The following is a 24,264-nucleotide window of genomic DNA, read 5'->3' on the forward strand; positions in this document are numbered from 1 at the left end:
TCAAGCAACCAGAGCTTCCAGGGACTAAGCCACTACCTAAAGACTATACATGGACTGACCCTGGACTCTGACCTCATAGGTAGCAATGAATAGCCTAGTAAGAGCACCAGTGGAAGGGGAAGCCCTGGGTCCTGCTAAGACTGAACCCCCAGTGAACGAGAGTGTTGGGGGGAGGGTGGTTATGGGGGGAGGATGTGGAGGGGAAGCCTATCTAAAAGGGGAGGGGTAGGTGATAGGGGGATGTTGGCCTGGAAACCGGGAAGGGGAATAACAACCGAAATGTAAATAAGAAATACTCAAGTTAATAAAGATAAAAAATAAAAGGACAGAAAGAAAAAAAAAGAAAGAAACAAAAGAAATGATTCAATCATGCCTGTTTGATCACTCACTGGCACCATAGTATTGAATGTTCTAATCACTACACACATAATAAATAAGGAAGTTGTCAGCAGTCTTTAGTATTATTGATGGTTTTCCTTTCTTTGGCTGCTTTGACTACTATTGGTATCAAATGCTAAGTTATCCAATAATTCTTCCTCTTTATTCTTTTAAACTACTTGAGAAAAATTATTTTGTACAGCTTAATTATTTTAAATAATTCCTCATTGAATCCATAAAGTCCTTGCATTTTTTTTTTATTTTAACTTTGTGATTTGTGACTTTGTCTTTTATTTACCAGTATATGCAGATTTTCCATTTCTTTTTAGGTCTATTTTTTTCTTTTGTGTAAAAATTAATTTCTCATTCTAGTTTATCTTATGTGGGGATATATAGCTATGATGGAATGTATGGGTCTCTAATATATTGACACACCTTCCTTTCAGACCTAGTTTACACATTTTTTTCTAATTTAAAGGGTTGATTTACAAATATGATTATTTGAATTGTCTAGGAATGCTTAACAATTTAATGAATAACAACTAACATTTTATATTTTTCTTTTTAGAATCTTGTGAAATATCTTCCTGAGCAGAATGTACTCAGAGAACTAGCACAGCTTAAGAACGAATATGATGATCTCTGTGAGCCTGAGCAGTTTGGTGTTGTGGTATGTACTGATCCCAAACTCCTATGAATACACTTCTCATGAACAAAGGAATATATTAGTTGATGTCTTTTACCTTATAACTGTATAATTAAATATATTATTGACTTAGAAATAAATCTTTACCTATAGCATTAAAAAGTTAGTAGGTTACTTTCGACATTCATATAGTATGTCAAAACATCATCGCATAATCTGTATATTTTTCTTCATTTTTAATGGTTATTTTATTTATTTATATTTCCAATGTTATTCCGATTCCCAATTTCTCCTCTACAAACACTCTATCCCTTGCTTCTATGAGGGTGCTCTCCCACCTATCCACCGGTGAGCCTCCCAGTATTCCCCTGTCCTGGGTCAAGGAGCCTCCACAGTATCGAGGGGCTCCTCCCCTATTTATGCCTGATAAAGCAGTCCTCTACTACATGTCCAACTGGAGCCATAGGCCCCTCCATGAGTGCTCTTTTGTTGGTGGTTTAGTTATTGGTTGATGTTGTTCTTCCGATGGGGTTGCAAACCCCTTTAGCTCCTTCAGTCCTTTCTCTAACTCCTCCATTGGACTCCCCTTGCTCAGTCAGATAGTTGGCTGCAAACATCTGCATCTATATTCGTCAGGCTCTGGCAAGGCCTCTCAGGGGACAGCTTTAACAGGCTCCTGTCAGCAAGAGCTTCTTGGTGTTAAAAATAGTGTCTGGGTTTGGTGTCTGCAGATGGGATGGATCCCTAGATGGTAGTCTCTAGATGGCCTTTTCTTCAGTCTCTGCTCTACTCTTTGTCCCTGTAATTCCTTTTGACAGGGGGAATTCCAGATTAATATTTTTGAGGTAGGTGAGTGGCCCCATATCTCAACTAGGGGCCATGTCTGTGCATTAGATATAATCTCTATAAGCTCTATCTCTCTATTGTTGGATATTTTAGCTAATGTTCTCCCTGTTGTGTCCTGGAAACCTCTTGGGTCCCTGGCATCTTGGACTTTCTAGTGGTTAGCCCCAGTCCTCCCTTCCCCAATGTTCCTTTCAAATTCCTGATGCGCCATACTTCTCCCCAATCTCCTCCTGTATCTGAACTATTCCCTCTTTTTTTCCTCCTCCTCTTCCTCTCTTCCTCCCAGATCCCTCTTTCCCTGCAATTCCTATGATTATTTTCTTTCCCTTTCTGAGTAGTACTGTAGCATCCACACTTTGGTATGATCTTCTTTCTTTGCTTTCTTATGGTCTGGGAGTTGTACTTTGTTGAGTTGTATCGTGGGTATTCAGAGCTTTTTGTTTGTTTGTTTGTTTTATTGGCTAATATCACTATCAGTGATTACATACCATGTATTTTGTTTTGTGACTGGTTTACCTCACTCAGCATGGTATTTTCAAGTTCCATCCATTATCCTGCAAATTTCAAGAAGTCATTGTTTTTAGTAGCAGAGTAGTACTCCAGTGTGTAAATGAACCGCATTTTCTGTAACCATTTCTCTGCTGAGGAACATAGGGCTTGTTTCCAACTTCTTCCTATTATAAGTAAGGCCACTATGAACATAGTGGGTTGACAAATGGGACATCATAAAATTGAAAAGCTTCTGTAAGGCAAAGGACACTGTCATCAGGGCAAAACAGCAACCTGCAGACTTATGAACCCTACATCTAATAGAGGGCTAAAATCCAAAATATATAAAGAACTCAAGAATTTAGACTCCAGAGAACAAAATAACCCTATTGAAAATGGGGTATGAGCTAAAACAGAGAATTATCAACTAAGGAATCTCCAACTGCCGTAAAGCAGTTAAAGAAATGTTCAACATCCTTACTCATCAGGGAAATGCACATCAAAAATAACCTTGAGGGGCTGGAGAGATGGCTCAGAGGTTAAACTCTCCGACTGCTCTTCTAGAGGTCCTGAGTTCAATTCCCAGCAACCACATGGTGGCTCACAACCATCTATAATGGAATCTGATGCCCTCTTCTGGTGTGTCTGAAGACAGTTGCAGTGTACTTATATATACATTAAATAAATAAATGTTTTTAAAAAATGACCTTGAGACTCCACCTCACACCAGTCAGAATGGCTAAGATAAAAAACTCAGATGACAGCAGATGCTGGATAGGATGTGGAGAAAGAGGAACACTCCTCCATTTCTGATGGGATTACAAGCTGGTACAACCACTCTGGAAATCAGTTTGGAGGTTCCTCAGAAAATTAGAAATAGTTCTACCTGAGGACCCAGTTATACCCAAAAGATGCTCCAACATATAACAAGGAATCAGTGGTAATATTTAATGATATTAATATATACAAACTGGTATGCTGTATTGTACTGACCTCAGGTTTGAATGTTAGAATTTAACTCCCTGAAAACTTTGAAACAAGAGAATAATATCTACAGAAATAAAAAATAATAGAAACTGCTTTTATTATATAAATTTTGTGAGAAAATCACAAGTATTTTCAAATGTTCTTGAATTATTAATCAATTAAGAGCTTTCAATGTGTTATTTCTGTTAGGACAAATAATTTATAAAGATACCTCAGGTCCTTCAATCATTTTCCTTATCCCAATCATATGAAGTGCCAAAATAATGACTATTTATAAAGGGTATAGTCATATCTCCTAAAATACCACAACCTGCTATTCAAATAATAAACCAGAAAAGAGAGTATAAAGGGCATTGGAATTTTAGTTTCTTTGAATAAAACTATTTTTTTCCAGAGCTGAGAACTAAACCCACAGCCTTGTGTTTTCCATGTGAGCATTCTACCGTCCAGCTAAATTTCTAACTGCTAAAGGAATTTTTTATTATGATTCAGGCATTCAGGACAGATTTATTTCCTATAAGAGTGAGCATTTTCTTTATGGCTTCTTGTTTATTCTGGCTTCCAAATGGTTTTACATTTTTAAGCAAAGGTAAATTTTTTAAAAAATGTCATTGGACCTGTTTTTCAAATAGTATCTAGGAAGATTCATCCAAACTTTTGCATAATGTTTCAAAATAATTGCATTAGAATTAATCTGATTTCCTACTTTGCAATTTTAAACTCTTGTTCTTATGTCCCTCAGATGGGATTGAGTATTTTCTTTTTAGCATATACAGTAAATGCTTTTTCATACTTATAGTTCTTTTATTCTAGGGCATACTATTGCCTACCTTAAGGTAGAAAGATTTGTCAAATCTTTGGAAAGGAAATTAGGCAAGCATATTTGGGATCAAGTAGAACATATAATGGACCTAGGGAGCATATTTCTCTTATTTTAAACCAGATCTATTAGTCAACTGAATTGGTTCTGTATTATTTATTAACTAGTTGCACTTTACCAGAGTGCTAAATAATAAAATTTGTAGCCCCAAGTCCACACTTGAAACCTAAGCAGCTCAAATCCATCTCATAATTGAAGCAGGGCTATACACTATCTGAGATTTCAGCTGCATCCTGATGGTTATGAGTTTTACAGTAGGTACACTACACAGTTTCTCAGAAACCATTTTTCCCTCAGTGCAGTTTATCTAAGAAGATGTATTAGTTTGTCAAGCAAGTCCTTCAGGAGGAATATCCTTGGTACCTCACTGAGGAAATGAAATTGGGGGAGGGGGATCATAAAAAGCAATATACCTTCTGTACTAAAGGCAAAAATAGAAAATGGAAGAGATTTCTTGTTTATCCACATTATCATAAATATTTAAGACTGTGTGTACATGAATTGTCCTAGTCTCTCTCTTTACTCTCCCTGTATTTTGCTGTATGTCTGATGAGGGAGGTATGATCAGAGGGAACCATGATTATTACTAGGCAGTTTACACTATGTAAATTGCCAAAGAATATTAATTCAGACTTACCAAAGTTTAGGCACACTCTTCTTAAAGAATATATTCTTAATTATATAATAATAACCCTAATAATTAAAAGTAATGAATAATAACCCTAGTCTTTTAAATTTATATGTCTCTGTAAAATAGGCAGTAAATATTTTTGAATTATAAGCAATATTTCATACAAAACTATGAGGGAGATACTTTAAAAGTGTAGAAAAGTAAAGCATGCACTAAAATATTATCAAATTTAATTAGCTCTGTGAAAATATACTATCATCCTATTTAGCTCTTTGATTTATATCAGCTCCCCAATGCTAGGAGAGCATTGGAAAATAGAATCCTTCTCAATAGCAAGAGAATCCTCATCTTGATAAAGGCCCTGGCCTCAGCTTTCTTCACCCATTGCCAATATTACATAGTATATTCTTAAAAATTCATATTTATTATTTCAGTACTAAAACCCTTCAGTGTTTCCCTGACTTCAGAACATACGGTTCAATCTCCACATTCTCCTTCTTTTTTACATTTCTTCTTCTGTCAGACTTTCGATTCTTTTCATTTACCATTAATTCTTTCTTGCTAATGACATGACAAAAGCATTTGTGGACCTCCGGTTTCTGTTCTACTTCCAAAGTTTCTTTGTCTTTGTATCACCTATTCTTTCATCTTGACTTATGGACTCCAGTAACCAAGTCTGAACCTATTCAGTGTTGTCCTTGGAATAATGCTGTTGTTGCCCCCAAAATGAGCACAGATTTCCCACATGCTGGCATCATCAGTGACTTTCTCTACTCTCCCATTTGCCGAGGTTATGAATACATGCCTCAGGGTCTTTCCATGGGCATTGTTGACTGAACTAAGGTCCTTCCATTCATATAGCAGTTAACCCACTGAGACATATCCTTAGCCAGAGTATTAACTGATCTGAACCTCACAGGCCCATTTTGTCTTCACATCTGCCAACCTTCCTTAGCTTTAGGTAATAACCTTTAGTGTGGACTGAGCTCACTGTACCCAGACATATTGGATTTTATTTGTTGTGGGTGTGAACTTATTCTTTCTTCTCAGAATCTTTCCATGTCCTATCACCTCTGGTTTCCAGTCCTTACCAACCATTTTGAAACTCATTCTTTAAATTTTAGCTTAAACTTGCCTTTCATAGTAATTATGCCACTGGCCCAACTGTGAAAGGTAGGTTTATCTCTTAAACTCTCAGAACTTCCATTTAAAATTCCTTTCTATACCGGTTCCTGTCAGCCTGCACTTCTTAGCTTCATCAATCTTATCTAGTTTAGTGGCTGTATATGTATGGGCCACATATGGGGCAGGCTCTGAATGGGTGTTCCTTGAGTCAATGCTCCAAACTTTGTCTCCATATCCCCTCCTGTGAATAGATGTCTCCTGAGAGGCTCAGCCAGAGCATGTCAAATACAGAGGTAAATGCTAGCAGCAAACCATTGAACTGAGAACAAGACCCCTCTTGGAGGAATTAGAGAAAGGATTGAAAGAGCTGAAGGGTCTTGCAACCCCATAAGAACAACAATGCCAACCAACCAGAGCTTCCAGGGACTAAACCACTACCCAAAGACTATACATGGACAGACCCATGGCTCCAGCTGCATATGTAGTAGAGGATGGCCTTGCTGGGTACCAATAGGAGGAGAAGTCCTTGGTCCTGCCAAGGTTTGACCCCCAGACAGTGTAGGGGAATGTGAAATGCGGGGTTGGGTGGGAAGTGAGGGTAGATGGGGAGGGGAACACTCTTACAGAAGAAGGGGAAGGGGATAGGATAAGGGGTTTAGTCTGTGAAACTGAAAAATGGAATAACATTTGAAATGTAAATAAAAAATATCCAATTTAAAATTCCTTTTTAGAAAGTAATAATTTAGTACTTTATTTTTGAGGTTATTAGTTTAATATGTTCTCTTCGATTATAATTTCCATAAGTAGGGAACCATATTGATTTCACTCATGATATGTACCTATCAGATTATTGTTAAATATGTTTGCCTAGATCCATATTCAAGTGGACTCTTTCCTCTCCTGTATTACTCTCAGTTCATATGTCACTTTCTAACAGTGACAGATTTAACCACTTTCAGTGGATTTTTTTCTTGTCTTGCTTTGTTACACAGTGAGAAATTCATTCTTGCTTTTATTTCAATACCCCTTGCCCACTACACTATAGAATTCCCACTAATATACAACTCCCTAGATAAAAATGGACTCTCATCAGCTAGGGTAGGATGGGTGCCATACATGAGATTACTTCTTTGACATGGATTAAAATACAACTACCTTTAAAAAGCAATAAAAATTACAAAAGTGGTGGATATGTTTTCAAGGATAGAAAATAAAGCTTATCTGAATCAGGCCTTGTGTTTTGAGCTTCTCTAACCTTTTGTTTTTCTAAACTGTCACAACCTTGGGCTTGCATATAATCACCTGTAATCAACTAGGAGAAAAAAAAAAAAAGCAGAGGAGGGGATTAAGCAGAAACAAACAAACAGTATCAAGCAGGAGATCTTCCCTCTGTATGAAGGCAGACCTCCTAGGAAGAGGGACATGCTACTTCCTCCACCTTCTGTGATCAATAATCTTCATCTTTAAAGGAATAGATTAGCTGCATTGCTTCCCACTGACTTGTCCTTCACCCTACCTCCCACGGAATTGAATTTGGTACATCCATTGTAATTATGTGCTATACCTTTACTGGAAGAAAAGTACAGATCTTTGAAAGCTCTGACAGTCAGAACCCCCAGCTGGAGCTTTTAGATGCTTCTGAGTGTGTTTGCAGCTCAGCTGTTCTCAAACCTCAGAGCTATGGAAATTCCCACTTGTCTTGCACTGGGGATGGAGACCCATACTGTGTATATCTATTAAACTAGCATGTCTTATGAGGAAAGAAGGCAATAATTAGTTCTGTTAGTAATCAGTACTTTTGTTTTTCTGACTTCAAAATTACCCATATTTTTCAATTAAAAACATTCTCAAGCTATAATCTAGGGGGAGAAAAGATGTTTTGATAGCCTCGTAGTTGTAAATCATTAATGAACAGAACAGATTATGTGATATTACTGACAGAACAATGATTTTTTTCTTACTTCTTCTGCACAAATATAAAAAGGCAAAAGGAGTGTTAGAACTACAAGTATAAGCTCTTTTTGCTTTAATTGTTTTGAAGACTCAAAAGAGAGCTTTCAGACCACGTTAAATAAAGCTTAACCAGGTAAAAAAAGGAGACTGGTTAAAAAAAAAAGAAGAAGAACAAAAAACCTTCCCCCTTCTTTATAATATCAAAAGCAATTACTTTAGAACAAAAGTTGTAAGTTTTGTTAATATTACATCATTTTCTGGGTTTTTTTATATTCATTAGGAAAAAAATCACATTTCTTTTCCTCTTGCTTGCAATCCCTCAGTTTAGTGTTTTAGCGAGAAGGTTCCATTGTTTCTGCTTTCATTTGTCTGTACATGTGAATGCCAACTCTCACTTTTAGATGTGGGTAATTTTATCTGAGGAAAGGGCGACTTAATAATTTTTGATTAATTGAAAGAAAATTCACCAGGAGTCATTCTCAAATCCCTGTATTTATATTACCTGTCATTTCATCAACTTCTCATAATAATCCATTCTCATGATAGAATTGTTTATTGCAGTCACCTTTTATAATAAAACATTGCAAAATTAAAACACCTGAAAATATAATATTCAGTGTAGTTCAATGGTTATCAATCAATTTTATAAATGATTACATTTTAAAATATCAAAATTTCACCATCTTATTTATCCCCTTGTGTGTCTAATTTCCTAATAGAACAGCACAGCTTCACAGTAGTTTTAATAGTCATATTAATAGGCCTCAAGTAGGTGTTTTCACAAGAATATTTTGAAATTCTTATTCAACTTGTCTGTGTGATTCCTCTGAGTTTAGAGTGTCTTTGGGGGCAGACATTGTTATTGTGTTCTGTTCCGTACTAAAGATGAGTAGATGTTTCTCAATGCATAATTTCCACACATCACTATCTTTGGGGAAATATTCTCTATCAGCACATCATTATTTTTCTGATGTAGAGTCCGTTTTCAACACTATTTTTAAAGCTTCAATTCACAGATTAACCATGGTCCTCATCTCTCATGGCAGCTAACGTGCAGACGTTTCCTTTATTTCTACCTACACCAGGAATTTTGTATTGATTATTTTCTCCAAGTACTGGATTTAGTGCAGGGAGTAAAGCAATGAATAAAAGAGTTCCTGCCCTTGAAGAAATTATTGTGTGTTAGAAGATAAGAAAATTATTCATTTAACAGAGGATCCCAGATGTATCTGCTTTATCTCTATAATTCCAGACAGAATATTTTCAGTCATTGCCTCTGAATTTTACTGTGAACAGTAACAGAAATCCATCCTGGATTCCTCCTGTTTACTATAGTAATTTAAGAATGAACCTTTTGTAAATTCAATGAATAATGCCTCAGTAATGACTACCTCTTGATATCCATATAATAACTGGATCAAAATCTGTTAATTTCAAAGTGCTAAAGTTTCAGTTTTATTCAGATACGATAGACCTTTATAACAGGTGATGTGAATGACCCTAAATGTTGCACGCCCTTCTTCCCATTCATCCATTATTTTCAGCACTACTGCTTCTTTTCTTTCTCTGTGCATTCTTGTGATGTTTTGCTATTAGATTTATTTCACTAGCTTTATAGCTATGAAGTGTATACAATTCAAATTATATAAATGAAACTGTGCCTAACTCTTTGGGGAAATAACCTACTTGTAGTCCTCTCTCTAAAGCTGTCAATGCACTTTTTTTTAATATAGTGCACATAAGCTGACAGAATGAGAGTCACTTGATGTGATTTGATAGATAAGTAACTTGCAACACAAATAAATCCCCTACATAATACAACACCCTGGTCAGCATCCCACATCACTTCAAGGAATGAATTATAAAATAAAGGATGCCAGTCAACTAAAATGCTGTGAGGGACCTCAACAACAAACAAAACATACATTTCAGCAGAGTTTCTGCCTTATTTACTTTCATCACTTAGGAACACTCAAGTGCCTTTATAAGACATGAGCCTTTTAATAGTTGTATATGTGGCTGGGGATGTAGCTCAGTGCTCCTTATTATTTGTAAGCATGACTATCCGTATTGCTCCTTTATTTTTTTCCTATTGTTCCTTTAAACAGCAAAATCCTCTGATGGCAGTTTAACTTTTGTCCATCAGTACATATTGGTCTGAGTGTTCACACTTAAGATTTAAACAATCCTGTTGATGTGTTCTAGAGGTAGTAAGTGATGGATAGAGATACCCTCAAATGACACCACTTTCTCTATAATCTCTTGATTTTCTTTAAGGAAATCAGAAATCTATATTATACATATTGTGGATGAAAAATGGAGCATGATATTTTCAGTATACCCAGTGGCTAATGAGCCACATTCTTCATTCACTACCACTGACACACATTACTCAATTATCTCATGTTTGGCAGACACATTAAGACCCTGTGTCGTTCTTGCTAGAAATGTATAAGGATTAATAAAGGAGATAAAGCTAAGAGCAACAGTTATTTTCCTGTGTGTAAATGGTATCTATTGAGACAACGGATATGTTCCATACAATATCTATTTCATGTGCCATGGAACATGTGTGAATAATGTAATGAAGACATTTTGCTTAGAAATATTAGCTGACTTTACACTTAGTTACATAACTATAAATCTATGAAACTGGAGGTGGGGTTCACTACTGTAAAAGTGAAAAGCCCTGTATCTTCCTTGGCAACTCATGTCATGGTCATGGATAGTATAGATATTTGATTCTTGTTTGTCTAGGAATTTTTTATAAATGTCTCTTAAACCCTAAGCTTAAAACACATTGCATTGGGTCTAAGTATTATTTCTAGGACTAACCACCTAGTGCCAAATAGTAATAGTGTTCTGTAAGACTTTAGCCTTCTCTACACCATTCCTGTTGTGCCTCCTTTGTATTTATGCATATTTTCCATATAGAAACTCATGTAGCCAAGGCTGGACATGAACTTGCTTTGTAGCTGAAGGTAACTTTGAACTTCTGTTTCTACCTCCCTTCCACTGTAATTTTGGGCCAGCTGACCACCATCCCTAGATTTTATCTTCTATGCATATTCTTAATGTACTAGTGGTTCCAGTTTGTGCAAATGAATATATTCATATATTTTTAATCAACTATCATTTATCATCATCTGTCACATGTTAAACTTTGGTATATGTGGTTAGTAAATGAACAAAATTTTGCTAAGTCAAAGGCAGCTAAGTCTGTGCTGTAGTTTCCAGTTTCTTCCTAAGTCAGACTGACTAATGACAGATTACCAACTAATACTAGCTATTATACAAATGTAATTCCTTTTTATTTCATGTTTGACATCATAACTGATGTCATTATTTGGGAAAAGTGAACTATCATCCATTCTTATTTTCATTCACTGTACAATCTGTCTTTCCTGGAAAAAATCTGGGATTTGTAATTCATCTAAGGAGTATTAATATGTCAGCAAATATTCAATTATCTAATATATGCAAGACCTTCTACTAGGTGATTATCAAGGTACAATATTTGCCTTTTCTACATTCCATTCCTTGTACTTGCCTTCTCAGTGATTTTTTTCTTCCAAAGCATCTATTCATATCATAATCAAATTCAACTCTATTTCAAAATTTTGATAAATACTATTGTAATACCATATTATTCCCTTGTAATAAATGTATCATTTTCATCACCAATGAGAATATTTAGAGGGTCACAGGTGGAGGCTTTAGATAAATCAGTTATGGCATTTAACTATTATATAAATAACATAATAAAGTATAGTATATTATATAGAAACAATATATACAGATAGATAGATTAGATAGATAGATAGATAGATAGATAGATAGATAGATAGAGCTTTAGTTAAATAATGTGGCCAAAGACTGTTGATATGCAGTATTGCATGAACAATGGTAGTAACTACAATTTTAGTCTAACATTGAAAATCTTAATAAGCAGAAGCAAATAGTGTCTTCATTAGTAAAAATATGCAGTATTGAATAAGTAGCAGTGAATAGCCTTGATCGGCCACCAATGGAAGGGGGAACCCTTGGTCCTGCCAAGGCTGGACCCCCCAGTGCAGGGGATTGCTGGGGGGAAGACAGTATTGGGGGTCAGATGGGGAGGGGAACACCCATGTAGAAGGGGAGAAGATGAGCTAGGGGGCTGATGGACAGGAAACTGGGAAGGGGAATAACATTTGAAATATAAATAAAAATGCCCAATTTTTTAAAAATGGAAATAAATAAATAAAAATAAAATATGCAGTATTAGCACATAAAATCACCAAACTCACTTTAATGATAATAACAAAATCCAGAGTAACAGGTAATATATTCATATGTTTATATTTGCAACTAATATCTTTCATTCTACCTTCCTACAACTTAGAAAAATAATCACAATAATTTTCTTAAATTTCCAGATTTGAAAAATGAAGATCTAAAAAATAACCAGGTTATTTCATGCACAAAATTATGTTTCACTAATATTATTACTAAACTGTACCCTATCTGCCTCTGCTGTCTCTCTTAGTCCTTGATTTAGCCAACAATGAAACACAACCAATTCTATAACAATGCCTACTTCAACTTCTAAAGTTTTTTTTTAATCAAGTGGTAGAGAGAGGCAGGAGCAGGGAGCTGAGAGCACACATAAACACCCACAATTATGAAGTAGACAAAATGAACAGGAAGTGAGGTGAGACTATAAACACATAAACTCTGGCCCTAGTGATGTAATTTTTTCAGCATTTAATAAGCCTGCCAAAACAGCTTTTCTGATGAGGGAATAGGTGTTAACTACCTTTGCCTATGGGGGTATTTCTCATTCAAAGCATCACACATACATAGTTGTAGTGCAATGACAACACACTTTTCCTGGGATGTTTTGGAGAATTAAATCATTCATGCAGAATAATGTCTGACAGAAAATCCTCAATAAATGTTAACTGCTCTTATTGCTATAACTATTCTTACTAAAATATAATTGTTAGCTATACTATATCTGCTGAAGGCAATATTAAAAATGAAGAAAATCAAATTCATACTCTGAGGTTGTATGCTATGAAGTGAAATATAGAATCAGGACAATAAAATATAAACGTATATATGTGTTATTAGCACCCAAATAAGACACAAGCTTATGCATATCTTGCTAAAGTTCATATTTCTTGTTGATTTTAGTAGATTGGTTCCTGTAGGATCTCTGCACATTCCAACAAGATGTAGAGACGTTGACTAGAAGCTGAGAATCCACCCTGAATGTAGATGAAATTATCCATTAAACTAGGGTACAAGACTGAATAAAATAAAAAAGAGGAAAACCACAGATGAGCATCAGCATTCTTGTCTTTATACTTCCTGTCTGTTGTAAGAAATGGGTCTGAGGGTGCCTGGAAGAGAATGGGGGACAAGAGACGCGAAGAAGGACGCCAAGACAACAGTCTGATCAAGGCGACAATTTTATTTTTCCCCAAGGCTGAATTTATACCATAACATGGGTAACAAAGGGACAGGGGAAGTAAGAAACATTTACACAGGCCAAGGACACAATATTCGTGTGGTCAGGGAATAGGCTGATGTTGACAGGTTGTCAGAAAGGTCACAGGTTTGTCATATTATTAGTCCACAGGATGTTGGTTTTTCAGAAAGGTTACAGGTCATCACATTGGGTATCTTGATGCATCATATTATTATTCATTTTGACCACCAGATTTGTATTAGTCGTCTGCAGCTGGCTGGGGATTTTCCATGAGCCCAGTCATACTTAATTCTAACCATAATAATAACATCAAAAATGGAGGGCTTCAAGGGCATTGCTCTCAACAGTCTGTAAATACAATGTGGCCAAACACATACTGTTCCCACTACCATCCCGTTCTTATTATGATGAATGATATACCCTCAACTTTTCTCCAAGATAGCCCTCTCTTCCTTAAGCTGTTTTTGGTCCAATATTTGCTCAAAAATCAAGAAAGTAGTTAATATAGTGGACGGTTCCATAAATGTATATGATTACACATCCAGAGCAGTATAACAGGGCAGTTTTGAATAAATTGAAAGAAGAAATCATGTCAGAGGGATTTGGAGACAGAAAAAAATGTGACATAATAATACATACAGGAACTTGATTTTCTACACGTATACACACAGGGACTTGTATATGCTAGGGACATATGTTAATGTGATTAGCTTCAAGTCTTACTTATTTTACATGGACTATGTACACTGTTTCTTGTATAACACTCCTCATACCCATAAACCAGTTCTCATATAACTTCTCTCTGTTATTTTCTTCAGGTCTCTTTCCTGTGTGTTCTCTTTACATGTATGTGAACACCCTGAAACACTAGTGTTATTTATTTTCTCTATGGATAAGCTTTTGTTAAATATTGCAGTTACGTTTAAACGTTTTATTCTTCCAGAAAACATCTCTTGAACTTAATACCTCTTTGCCTATCTAGAATTCTGTCTGCTTTATTACATGCAGTTCTTTTCACATGTCTGTCTCACATTTTCCAGATATATGTAAGCATCTTAAAATAGGTAGTGTGCTTAGCATTTGCCAAGAGAGTAGTGAAGAAACATGAGGGAAATGTGTGTACTTTAAGCAAAATAGTCCAATGTGATGAGAGCTTTATCAATACTGTAGCAGGGTATTGTTTGCTCCATATAATATATATCTGCCTGGAAAGGGCATGAAACAATAGAATTCATAGATGTTAATTGTTCATATATAGAGAGAAAGATACCCACAGTTAATAGGCAAGTTATTATCAAAGGAGAGTCTGAGAAGTGGGCTGCTTCACTAATATAGCCACCATTGTTTACCCAGGAATCCATCTGTACCTTTTGAAGGTATAATATGTACATTTCTCATAAACATGACATACTAATTTACAGAAGTGATTAAAGGGAGGCAAAGGTCATTTGGCTTATGTTTTCAGATTTAAGTCCATCACAGCTGGGGAAGGCATGCCAGGACGGATCAGTTAGTGATGGTTGAGTGTATGTAGCAATGGCTGTCAACACCACAGTACACCAGGAAGCAAAGGCGTGACAGTTTCACCCTCCCAAATGCTGTACTCAGTGATTCACTTTTCCCAGCTCAGTCACACTGCTAAAGGTAGTACAACTCTCCAAAATTATGCCAACAGCTAGAGAACATGTACTTGAAACCTAATCACATGGGACATAACAAGGTACAATAGAAGGGTACTACGTTTTGAAGCAGTTCCTCCCTGTTGCAATTGCATATGGAGCTCCAAGAAGACTGAGATAGAAGGATTAAAAGTTGAAAACCAACTTTGGCTACCAAATGAGGACATGTTTAGAACAAAAGGACTTTTGTTCATGCTTTCAGTGAATTTCATGCTGCTTGGAGATATCTCAGTGCCTAGTCTGTACTCAGCATGTGAATATAAGAGACTAATCCCCACCTACATAATTGAGTATAATTAGCTTGTGTAATAATTTCTAGTCATTGGGTGTACCAAAAACACTCCTGGGTGCCTAGTCTCCACCCATCCTTTTCTCTGATTTTATTTGGTAAATGTAAACTAATTGAACAGTTTGGAGCTAAAGGAAATTCAAAGCTCAAAATAATTATTATTGGAGTTATACCAAAGAGAATTTGAAATGTGCATCAGTACTCTGAGAAAAATATAATTAAAACACAAATTGAACTGTTTTGAATAAAACCAACATGTAAATTTTGAATAATATATTATTAACCCTGACATCAGACATGCAGGTTAAATCTTTAGGACATATTTCAATATTCGCCAAATTTTATGAATATAAACCATAAGCTCAAAAATATGAAATGATTCATCCCTTATTAACCCTCTGACTATAACACTATACTGGCACATAGTTTCTTTGGAAAAATTCCAATTATATTTGGACCATCATGTACACCCTCTATATATGCTGAGCTTTGCACTTAACTCAGTTTCATAAATGTAAGTTTTCCTACTTCATCTCAGGAACAAATATTGTCCATTTGTAAGTTATAAATGATCAAAGACTTTGCAACTAACATGTAGAAACTGTTTACTCTTATTTATGTTTTATTTAGGTTATAATCATGATTCTGTTTCTTGTTTAACAAATTTGACCTCTGTTGATTTTTTAAAACTTAACTTAAATATTCCTTGGAAAGTTTAAACCAAACAAAACCAGTATATTTTAAATGTCAGAGTGAATTCTCTCTCTCTCTCTCTCTCTCTCTCTCTCTCTCTCTCTCTCTCTCTCTGTGTGTGTGTGTGTGTGTGTGTGTGTGTGTGTGTGTTGTGTGTGTGTGTGTGAACTTGGAATATTGTCTATGAATTTGTCCCCAATAAAGAGATGAAAGAACATTATAAAAAGATGTTCTCATAGAGATTCCTTATCTTACAGATGAGCACTGTGAATATGTTACGGCCTCGTCTCACAAGCATCCTTTTCAAACTCACCTTTGAAGAACATGTCAACAACATCAAACCAAGCATCATAGCAGTAACTCTTGCGTGTGAAGAACTGAAGAAAAGTGAAAGCTTTAACAGACTCTTAGAGTTGATTCTTCTGGTTGGAAACTACATGAACTCAGGCTCAAGGAATGCCCAGTCTCTGGGTTTTAAGATCAACTTTCTGTGTAAGGTAAGCGCAATTTTATAGTATTAATTTATAACAGTAAGTTTTTGGTGTGTGAACTGAAATTACCTAAATGTAAATAATCAACCAATTCTTGATCACATAGAGTAAGAGTGATGTTGATAGCATATAAACTGTATATTGAGTAAAATATTTTTAAATACATTTGCAACAAAATTTAGTACACTAAAGTCTTTTTTGCTTATGTCTTTCTCATTAAATCTTACTATGGATTAGATTCCATAAAAAATCATCTATGTAAAACAGACTTACCCTAATTTTCCACTATTTTGGAGGTTATTTTCTGTCTCTAGAATGCATTTTGAAGACCTAAGTTCTATGAGGAAATGAACCAGATATTTTCCTTCATATATGCTTTGATTTTTTTCCTCTATGAAAATACAATGCTTTATTTCTGGGTAACATTGAGCCACTAAGCACATACTTATTATCATGATACCAATGTAAATCTTTAAAATTAAGTAGTAATATTACTGCTTTCACTGGAAAATTCTTACTAATTTTGAGACTTACGTAAAGGAGAAAAAGTAACAGAGAATACCCAAAATGATCATATATGTCCAAGCAGGGTAACCCAACTTATTTAAGGAAAAGATTTGTCTGTTATACACAGAGAACTGAAAAGATTCTGAGGTGAAGCCCTTTGAGGAAGCTTGAGATGAAAATGTGTCTGAAGAGAAGTAATTTTTCTTTGACAACTCCCCAAGCTTTCACTGTTCACTCCACTTTCATATCTGAAAACACAGCAGAGGTTTGGTTACATCTAGACATATATTTTAACAAGAATCCTAAATGATTATAAACTTTCTTATTTTTCATACATTAATTCATGCAAACTGCAAATCTACAAACTGTCATTTTGATATGTAAGAAAACTAATTTGACTGTGATAATTATAACACATGCATATAGATGTATATGTGTGTATATATATGAGATAGCATGTATGAATTATAATAATGATATATAATCATATGTATAATGAGATTTAGACTATCTCTTTACTCATATTTCTCAGATATGAAAAAGGTAATAACAAAATAGTCTAGATAATTTGGGAATGATAGATTTTGACAATACTTGTTTTTATTCCCTCTTCTTGTCATGGAAACACATCATTTCATCAGATAACACCATGTACAATAAGTTAGTATTTACAATAAATAAGAATAATTTTATCTGTATTTATGAGTTAAAGACATTACGGTCCTGTTCATTCTATTATAGGCCACATATCATATCCTATTAAGTTATGGTTTACTATGATGCTACTTAGTTTTAGTATATTCTCAATGTATAGTATGTGGATCTATACATTTAGTTTACTATTATAAAAACATTGAATATTAAATAAAATGTCAGAAATTTACATTGTATATTTATATCATATCACACACATACACATTATATTTAAGTTATATATAAAAATCTTAAGCAAACTACTCTTATTTGAACAAAACATGTCACTATTCAAACTGCCTTCACTTTTCCTTATTCAAATTTATTACGTAAAATGATCTTGAAAAGAAAATGAACAACTCATATATATAGAAGAACAAAAGATTATACTAATCTCACATAAAGATTTTATACTTATTTCTCGTATTTTGGAGAGATTTCTTCCTGTCATCTACCTGTCAAATAAAAGTTTTCCATATAGCACTGATCTGACATCTATCACTAGAGGTATGCTCAAAGGATTTAGCACAAAGATTTTTGCCAACTTCAAATAAAATAAAAAATCGTCTTGGGGGAAATACTATCATGTAGTAATAGGTGTTCTAAAAGAAAAAGAAGTAAAGGTTTTACAATATTCCCCCACATTTTCAGTTGGATTTTTATCTTCTGGGAAATACTTTGGGGGAAATACATGTCATTGATAAAGAGAAATATCATGTACATGCATAATATTCCCACAATGTTTAGGAATAAAAAGTTGTTCCTAGAATACAAAGGATTCTGAGTAGATGTAACTGTCTGAAATGACATAAATTTACTGAAGTGCATAGAAATAGTTAGCTTAGATCTGTAATCTTTAAAAGATGGAATTAACTTACCACTGATACAAGATTAGCTAGAATTGCTGTTAAACTTGATTTATAAAAGACTACTTGAATGATTTTCTTTCTTTAACAAATTGCAGAGGGAATTCCTTCTGAAAAATACTGATTATGCTTCAAAAGTGATACCATTTCTCACCTAAATTTTTCTAATGATAAATCTTTTTCTTCGATTTAAAATTACCATCTACTGCTTTTTACAAGAACCCCTATAACATATTAAAATATTCATCTCCTGAAAAAGGAGGCATGATGTAAGTAATTAAATGTTATCAGATGTGTTTCAATGCATAACATAAAATATTTGGATGCTTAAAATTTGCTGCTGTGAATACATAGGCGAATGCCAGCAGCAATCCACTGAACTGAGAACGGGACCCCCATTGAAGGAATCAGAGAAAGGACTGGAAGAGCTTGAAGGGGCTCCAGATCCCATGTGAACAACAATGCCAAGCAACCAGAGATTCCAGGGACTAAGCCACTACCTAAAGACTATACATGGACTGACCCTGGGCTCCAACCTCATAGGTAGCAATGAATAGCCTAGTAAAAGCACCAGTGGAAGGAGAAGCCCTTGGTCCTGCCAAGACTGAACCCCCATTGAATGTGATTGTTGGGGGGAGGGTAGTAATGGGGGAGGATGGAGAGGGGAATACCCATAGAGAAGGGGAGGGGGAGGGCTGGAGGATGTTGGCCCGGAAACCGGGAAGGGGCATAACAATCGAAATGTAAATAAGAAATACTCAAGTTAGTAATGATAAAAAAATTGCTGCTGTGGTATTTAGGAATAAAAGTAAAACAAATGAGTTAACCAAAATGCCAAGTAACATGAACAGATATAGCGAATAAAAAATGCTTTGTGTGCCCTACTACCACAAAAACCATTTCAATTAGTGGTTTTCTACATATGGGCCATGATATCTTTGAAGATCTAATGACTCTTTCATATGTGTTTTATAAGCAAATCAGAAGTCACAGACTTCTGATTCATAACAGTAGCTATATTATAGTTATGAAGCAGCAATGTAAATAATGTATTAAAGGGTCACAGCATTAAAACCTTTGAGAACCACTGATTTAAATGAAGCTGAACTTACAATGCAAGATTGGACTATGCTTCTCTGTTAGCCATTGAAATTCTAAGCAATTCCAAGGATGCACTTCAGGCATTCTTCGTAATTTTTTCAGTGTGTAATAGCATACATAATATACGTATACTGAAAATATTAAAAAATACCAAGCATTCTTTATGCATTTATCTGTATTGGCATATAAAATGGATCTTTAGAATTCTACTTTATAACCAAAAGTGACTATGGCAGTTTGAATATGATTGGTTCAGGCAGTGACACTATTTGTTGTGGCCTTGTTGGAGTAGGCATGGCCTTGTTGGAGGAAGTGTGTCACTGTGGGAGTGGGTTTTGAGAACCTTCTAGCTGCCTTTGAGACAGTGATTAAAGTCTCCTGGCTTCAGTTGGATCAAAATATAGAACTGTCCTTCACCAACACCATATATGCCTGGACACTACCATGTTTCCAACCTTGGATATAATGGACTAAATCTCTGAACCCGTACTCAAACCCTAATTAAATGTTCTTTGTAAGATTTCCCTTGGGCACTGTGTCTCTTCATAGCAATGGAAGCCCGGACTAAGACAGTGAGTATCTGATTTGTTCAAGAGAAAAGTTGAGTTTGTTGGTAAGATCTGAGATAACTCAACCATAAAATGAAGAAATGGTAAAGAAGTTGACATTTAAAGGAACAACCAGTCTTTAAAAATGGTTCAGTGTTTAAGAACACTGAGTCTTCTTCCAGAGGACCCTGGTTTGATGACCCTCACCCAAATAATAGCCCACAACTCATTAGTCACCAATACATCCCCAAAGAAAATACCCACTGTATGTGGCAGTAAAATTTGTAAATTATCCAGGAGAGACCCTGAGGGAATACATAGTCTACTTAAGGGACATGTAAATTCATGTAAATAGTCACAGTCTCTAATCATTTTTATTCAAAAGCCTGTGAATTGTATCAAAAATCTTAGAATTTTAGCATAAAATGATAGTAAAACACAAAAACAAAAAATAAAAACATAATCCTCAGAGAGGTGAATATTTAAGCCAGTGTATTAGACAATATAGGTACCATAATAAAATACTACCAGCTTGGTTTAAATAAAAGAATATTATTTTCTCTTGTATTAGAAAACCATATTTCTAAGACAAAGATATTGGAGGGTTTCTTTTGAGGTCTCCTTGATTTGGCTAGAGATAATGACTTTCTCCTGATGTCCTAACATGTCTTCAATGTAGAGACTTTATCTTTGATTTTCTGTCTCAACACTGAGCTCTTTAAATTCATTTTGGTGCTTTCCTTCACATTTTATGTTCAATGTCTGCTGCATATACAACTCTCAATCAATTAGGCTTGCATGAACACCAAACAGTTGGTTTAGATACAGGTTTATAGTTAATTTGTAATATAAATATGTAACTTTCTCTTTACTGACATTCATTTATCATAATAATGAGCCTACTCTTATGGTAAAAATTATTCTCAGTAGTTTAAAAATGAGAATCTTCTCTGCAGAGTAATGACTTATAAGTGATCATTCAATGACAGCAGACTCAAATAAATATTTCAGCCCACTGCCTTATTTTCAGGATTATCTCTGACTCTTTTGCCCGGTTAAATGCATTTTTTCTTATCAATGTTTATCATTACTTGAGTTGAAGGAAGTTTGTTTGACAGCTTACTGAGAAATAAATGATACAGGCTTATAATTGGTTGTGTAAAATAAATCCTATGAAAAGAACGATTATATACTCTTGACCATGTATAGAATAGGATGAAATGTGAGATTGTCCTTCCAGATTCTGTCTCTCCCTTAGTCCTTTAAACTTTCCTTCCTTTGGAATTCTTTTCAGCAATGTGTTTTCACATCTTTTTTTTTCTAATCTGTGATATAAGATTCAGAGCTACAGCAAATGCAAGGGAATTCATTCATGGCACGTCATGTTTAAAATGTCAGCATATAATGACACAACAAACAATTTATTCATAATTCATGGCCACTGGACATAAACATTTCACTTTAAGGGTTTGTCTGCATTTTATTTTTCTACAGTGAAGCAAGAGCAGTCACCAAATTAGAAATTTGAAATAAGTAAGCACCAGAGAACACAAGAACAGAATATTGGGGATAGTTTTAAACAGTTACCCTTGTTCAACTTATGGAATGCTTGAATTTTAATTGTACCTATTCTGCTTTATTGCTTTTCTTCATTGGGTTCTCATCTTTGAGAACCAATAAGTACTCTTGAGCGCAAGAAGAATATTGCATTGCTGCTCTTTTACTATGCTAGTGGTGATACTTTAAAAGACTTAGTTATTAAAACTGTCATTAGTTTTGTTTTCTACAAGTATTCACATATAAATCAACATCCAAAATTTGAAATTATAAAGCAGGAATCACTCAAGTCAGTATCAATTAAGTCAATAAAACTATAAGCTTTGAAAATAATATAAAGTTTTTATAAAGTTAAATTTTGATTTTTTTTAATGAAAACACTCTTACTATAGTTGATCAATTCCTGTTATGTTACTGTATGTGTGGACTTGTGCACAGTAGCCAGTGCTACTGACAAAAGATCGTTTTAGACATATTATTTCTTCATTGATCAAGATAATTAGTTACCAGCTCATTAATAATCCATTACCTCTGCTGTGTTCATACTATTTAAGATTGAAGTGAAAATAAACCCCACTTTTGAGTTTCTGTCTCATTGTACTCATATAAATGTTGGAAATAAATGGCTGTGTCACCATGACATTTTTCACCTATAAATATGGTATTATATGCTTGAAAGCAATGTCCATCTGTGAAAATATATGCTCCTTTCCCATTTCCGAGACATAGAGTATGTGCTTTCCTTACCCGATATAGTGTTGCTGAGCAAATTGATGCCTAAAGTAGAAAGAAACTTGATCAAAAGAGTTTTCGATTTTATGAATGATTTCTTTCCTTTTTTTTCCACATGGAGAGGTTTAATGAGAGAATAGAAGAACAGAAAGGCTGTGGGCCATGGGCACGTGGAGGGGGCGGGTGATGGGGAAGGGGGCAAGAGCAGCAAAGAGCAAAGAGCGAGAGGGGTAAGAGAGCCATGAATGATTTCTAAAGTGATAAACGCAACTATTTCTAAGTGGTTACACATTTTGTAGATTTAGGGTAACCTACTGATGTTTCTTAGTATCGATAATTGAAATGGGGCATACCTGGCATTAGAGGCTAGTATCCAGACTACATTATAGTTTGAGGAAAGAAGACAGCGGGTTTAAAAATGTACTGAGCTACAAGAGTTGAAAACAAACCTCGGCATTTTAGGGAGACTCTGACAGAAAATCAAAGTAAAAAAAAAAAAGTCACTTACTACCATCTGAAAGGCTGAGACAATAGGATTGCCCAGAAGTTTTAGGCTAGCCTGAGCTAAATAGTGAATTATGAAGCCTAGCCTATGGAGTGAGGCCTTGTCTCACAAAACAGAGCAGTGGTGTAGCAGAACAAGAAGAAAGGAAGGGGAGAGGAAGTATATTGGAAAAAGGGAAAGGGGAAGGTGGGAGGAAAGAGAGAATATAAGAAACTAATTGGTATTATGCTTGCTTCAAAGTGTTTACCTGTTTTTTGATTATGAATTTAATCCAATATACAAAAAGGACTAACAAAATTATATAGGAATGAAGTTTGTATCTTAAATAACATTGTAAAAAGTCATTTTGATAAAGTTTTAAACAGAAGAAAAAGGTGAAATTTTTTTCCTGCAAAAATACTTCCACATAGAACAAGTTTTAAAATCAGTTTTTCTAAATAGGTCAGTGTGAGAAATGTATGCAGTGACTAGTTGTGTGATTAATTTTCAGAGACGCCAAATATAGCAGGTGTTAAGTGTGTTTATGTATGTCTTCAAATTCTTGTATTTTGAAGGGATGTGCTTCTTAGAAGATTTTTCTGTTGATTTTGTAGACTTGAACTTTGGAAAGAAAAAAGCAGCTCATAGCTTAGTTCTCCGTTCTCCTTCTTTTCTCAAAACTTTAGATTCTAAAGCATGTCCTTGTGAGCTTATTGAAAGAGTATTTTCTTTTTTTAATAAAGACTATTTTCACAATTTTAATATTCAATTGTATTCACTGGTGTAAATGAATCTGCTAGTACCTTAAATATAACACTTTCTTGTTTTCTCAGAATTTAATAACATCTTTTTACATTAGGACATTTACAACAGTATTGTTTAAGTTGTTGTGTAAATATTGAATCCTAAAATCTTGAGTTTATTAAATTCTTTAGAGATGAGTGTCTTGTGAATTCAGAGTAGATTAATAGTCCTTGTCCATTCTGTTTAAAAGTCATGTTTTTTTTTTCTTAACATGTCTTTATTAAAATATTTCTACCCCCGTCTAGATATGCACTCCAGGTTTTTTTCTTTAATCAAAGAAGTATTTAATTCAAAAAGACAGTTACTATTGTTTCATAACTATATTTGTAATACAACTATGCCTAGATAGTAATAGTGACAATTGTTGTGCTGAAGAGTATAGCTAACAAAAAAAAATTCTCTACTTTTG

General features: G+C 34.7%; 1 protein-coding gene across 4 annotated transcripts in view; it reads left to right on the forward strand.

Annotated features, from left to right (window-relative positions):
- The window catches only part of Diaph2 (diaphanous-related formin 2), an 839,122-nt gene that overhangs the window by 366,121 nt on the left and 448,737 nt on the right, over positions 1-24,264 (forward strand). For all 4 annotated transcript variants that reach the window (NM_001427378.1, XM_087599848.1, XM_087599849.1 and 1 more), the window contains 2 exon segments: positions 947-1,048; positions 16,330-16,569. In NM_001427378.1, the coding sequence (NP_001414307.1) occupies positions 947-1,048; positions 16,330-16,569 (342 nt within the window).

Source organism: Rattus norvegicus, chromosome X (assembly GCF_021556685.1).
Source record: "Rattus norvegicus strain SHRSP/BbbUtx chromosome X, alternate assembly SHRSP_T2T, whole genome shotgun sequence".
Classification (NCBI taxonomy): Eukaryota; Metazoa; Chordata; class Mammalia; order Rodentia; family Muridae; genus Rattus; species Rattus norvegicus.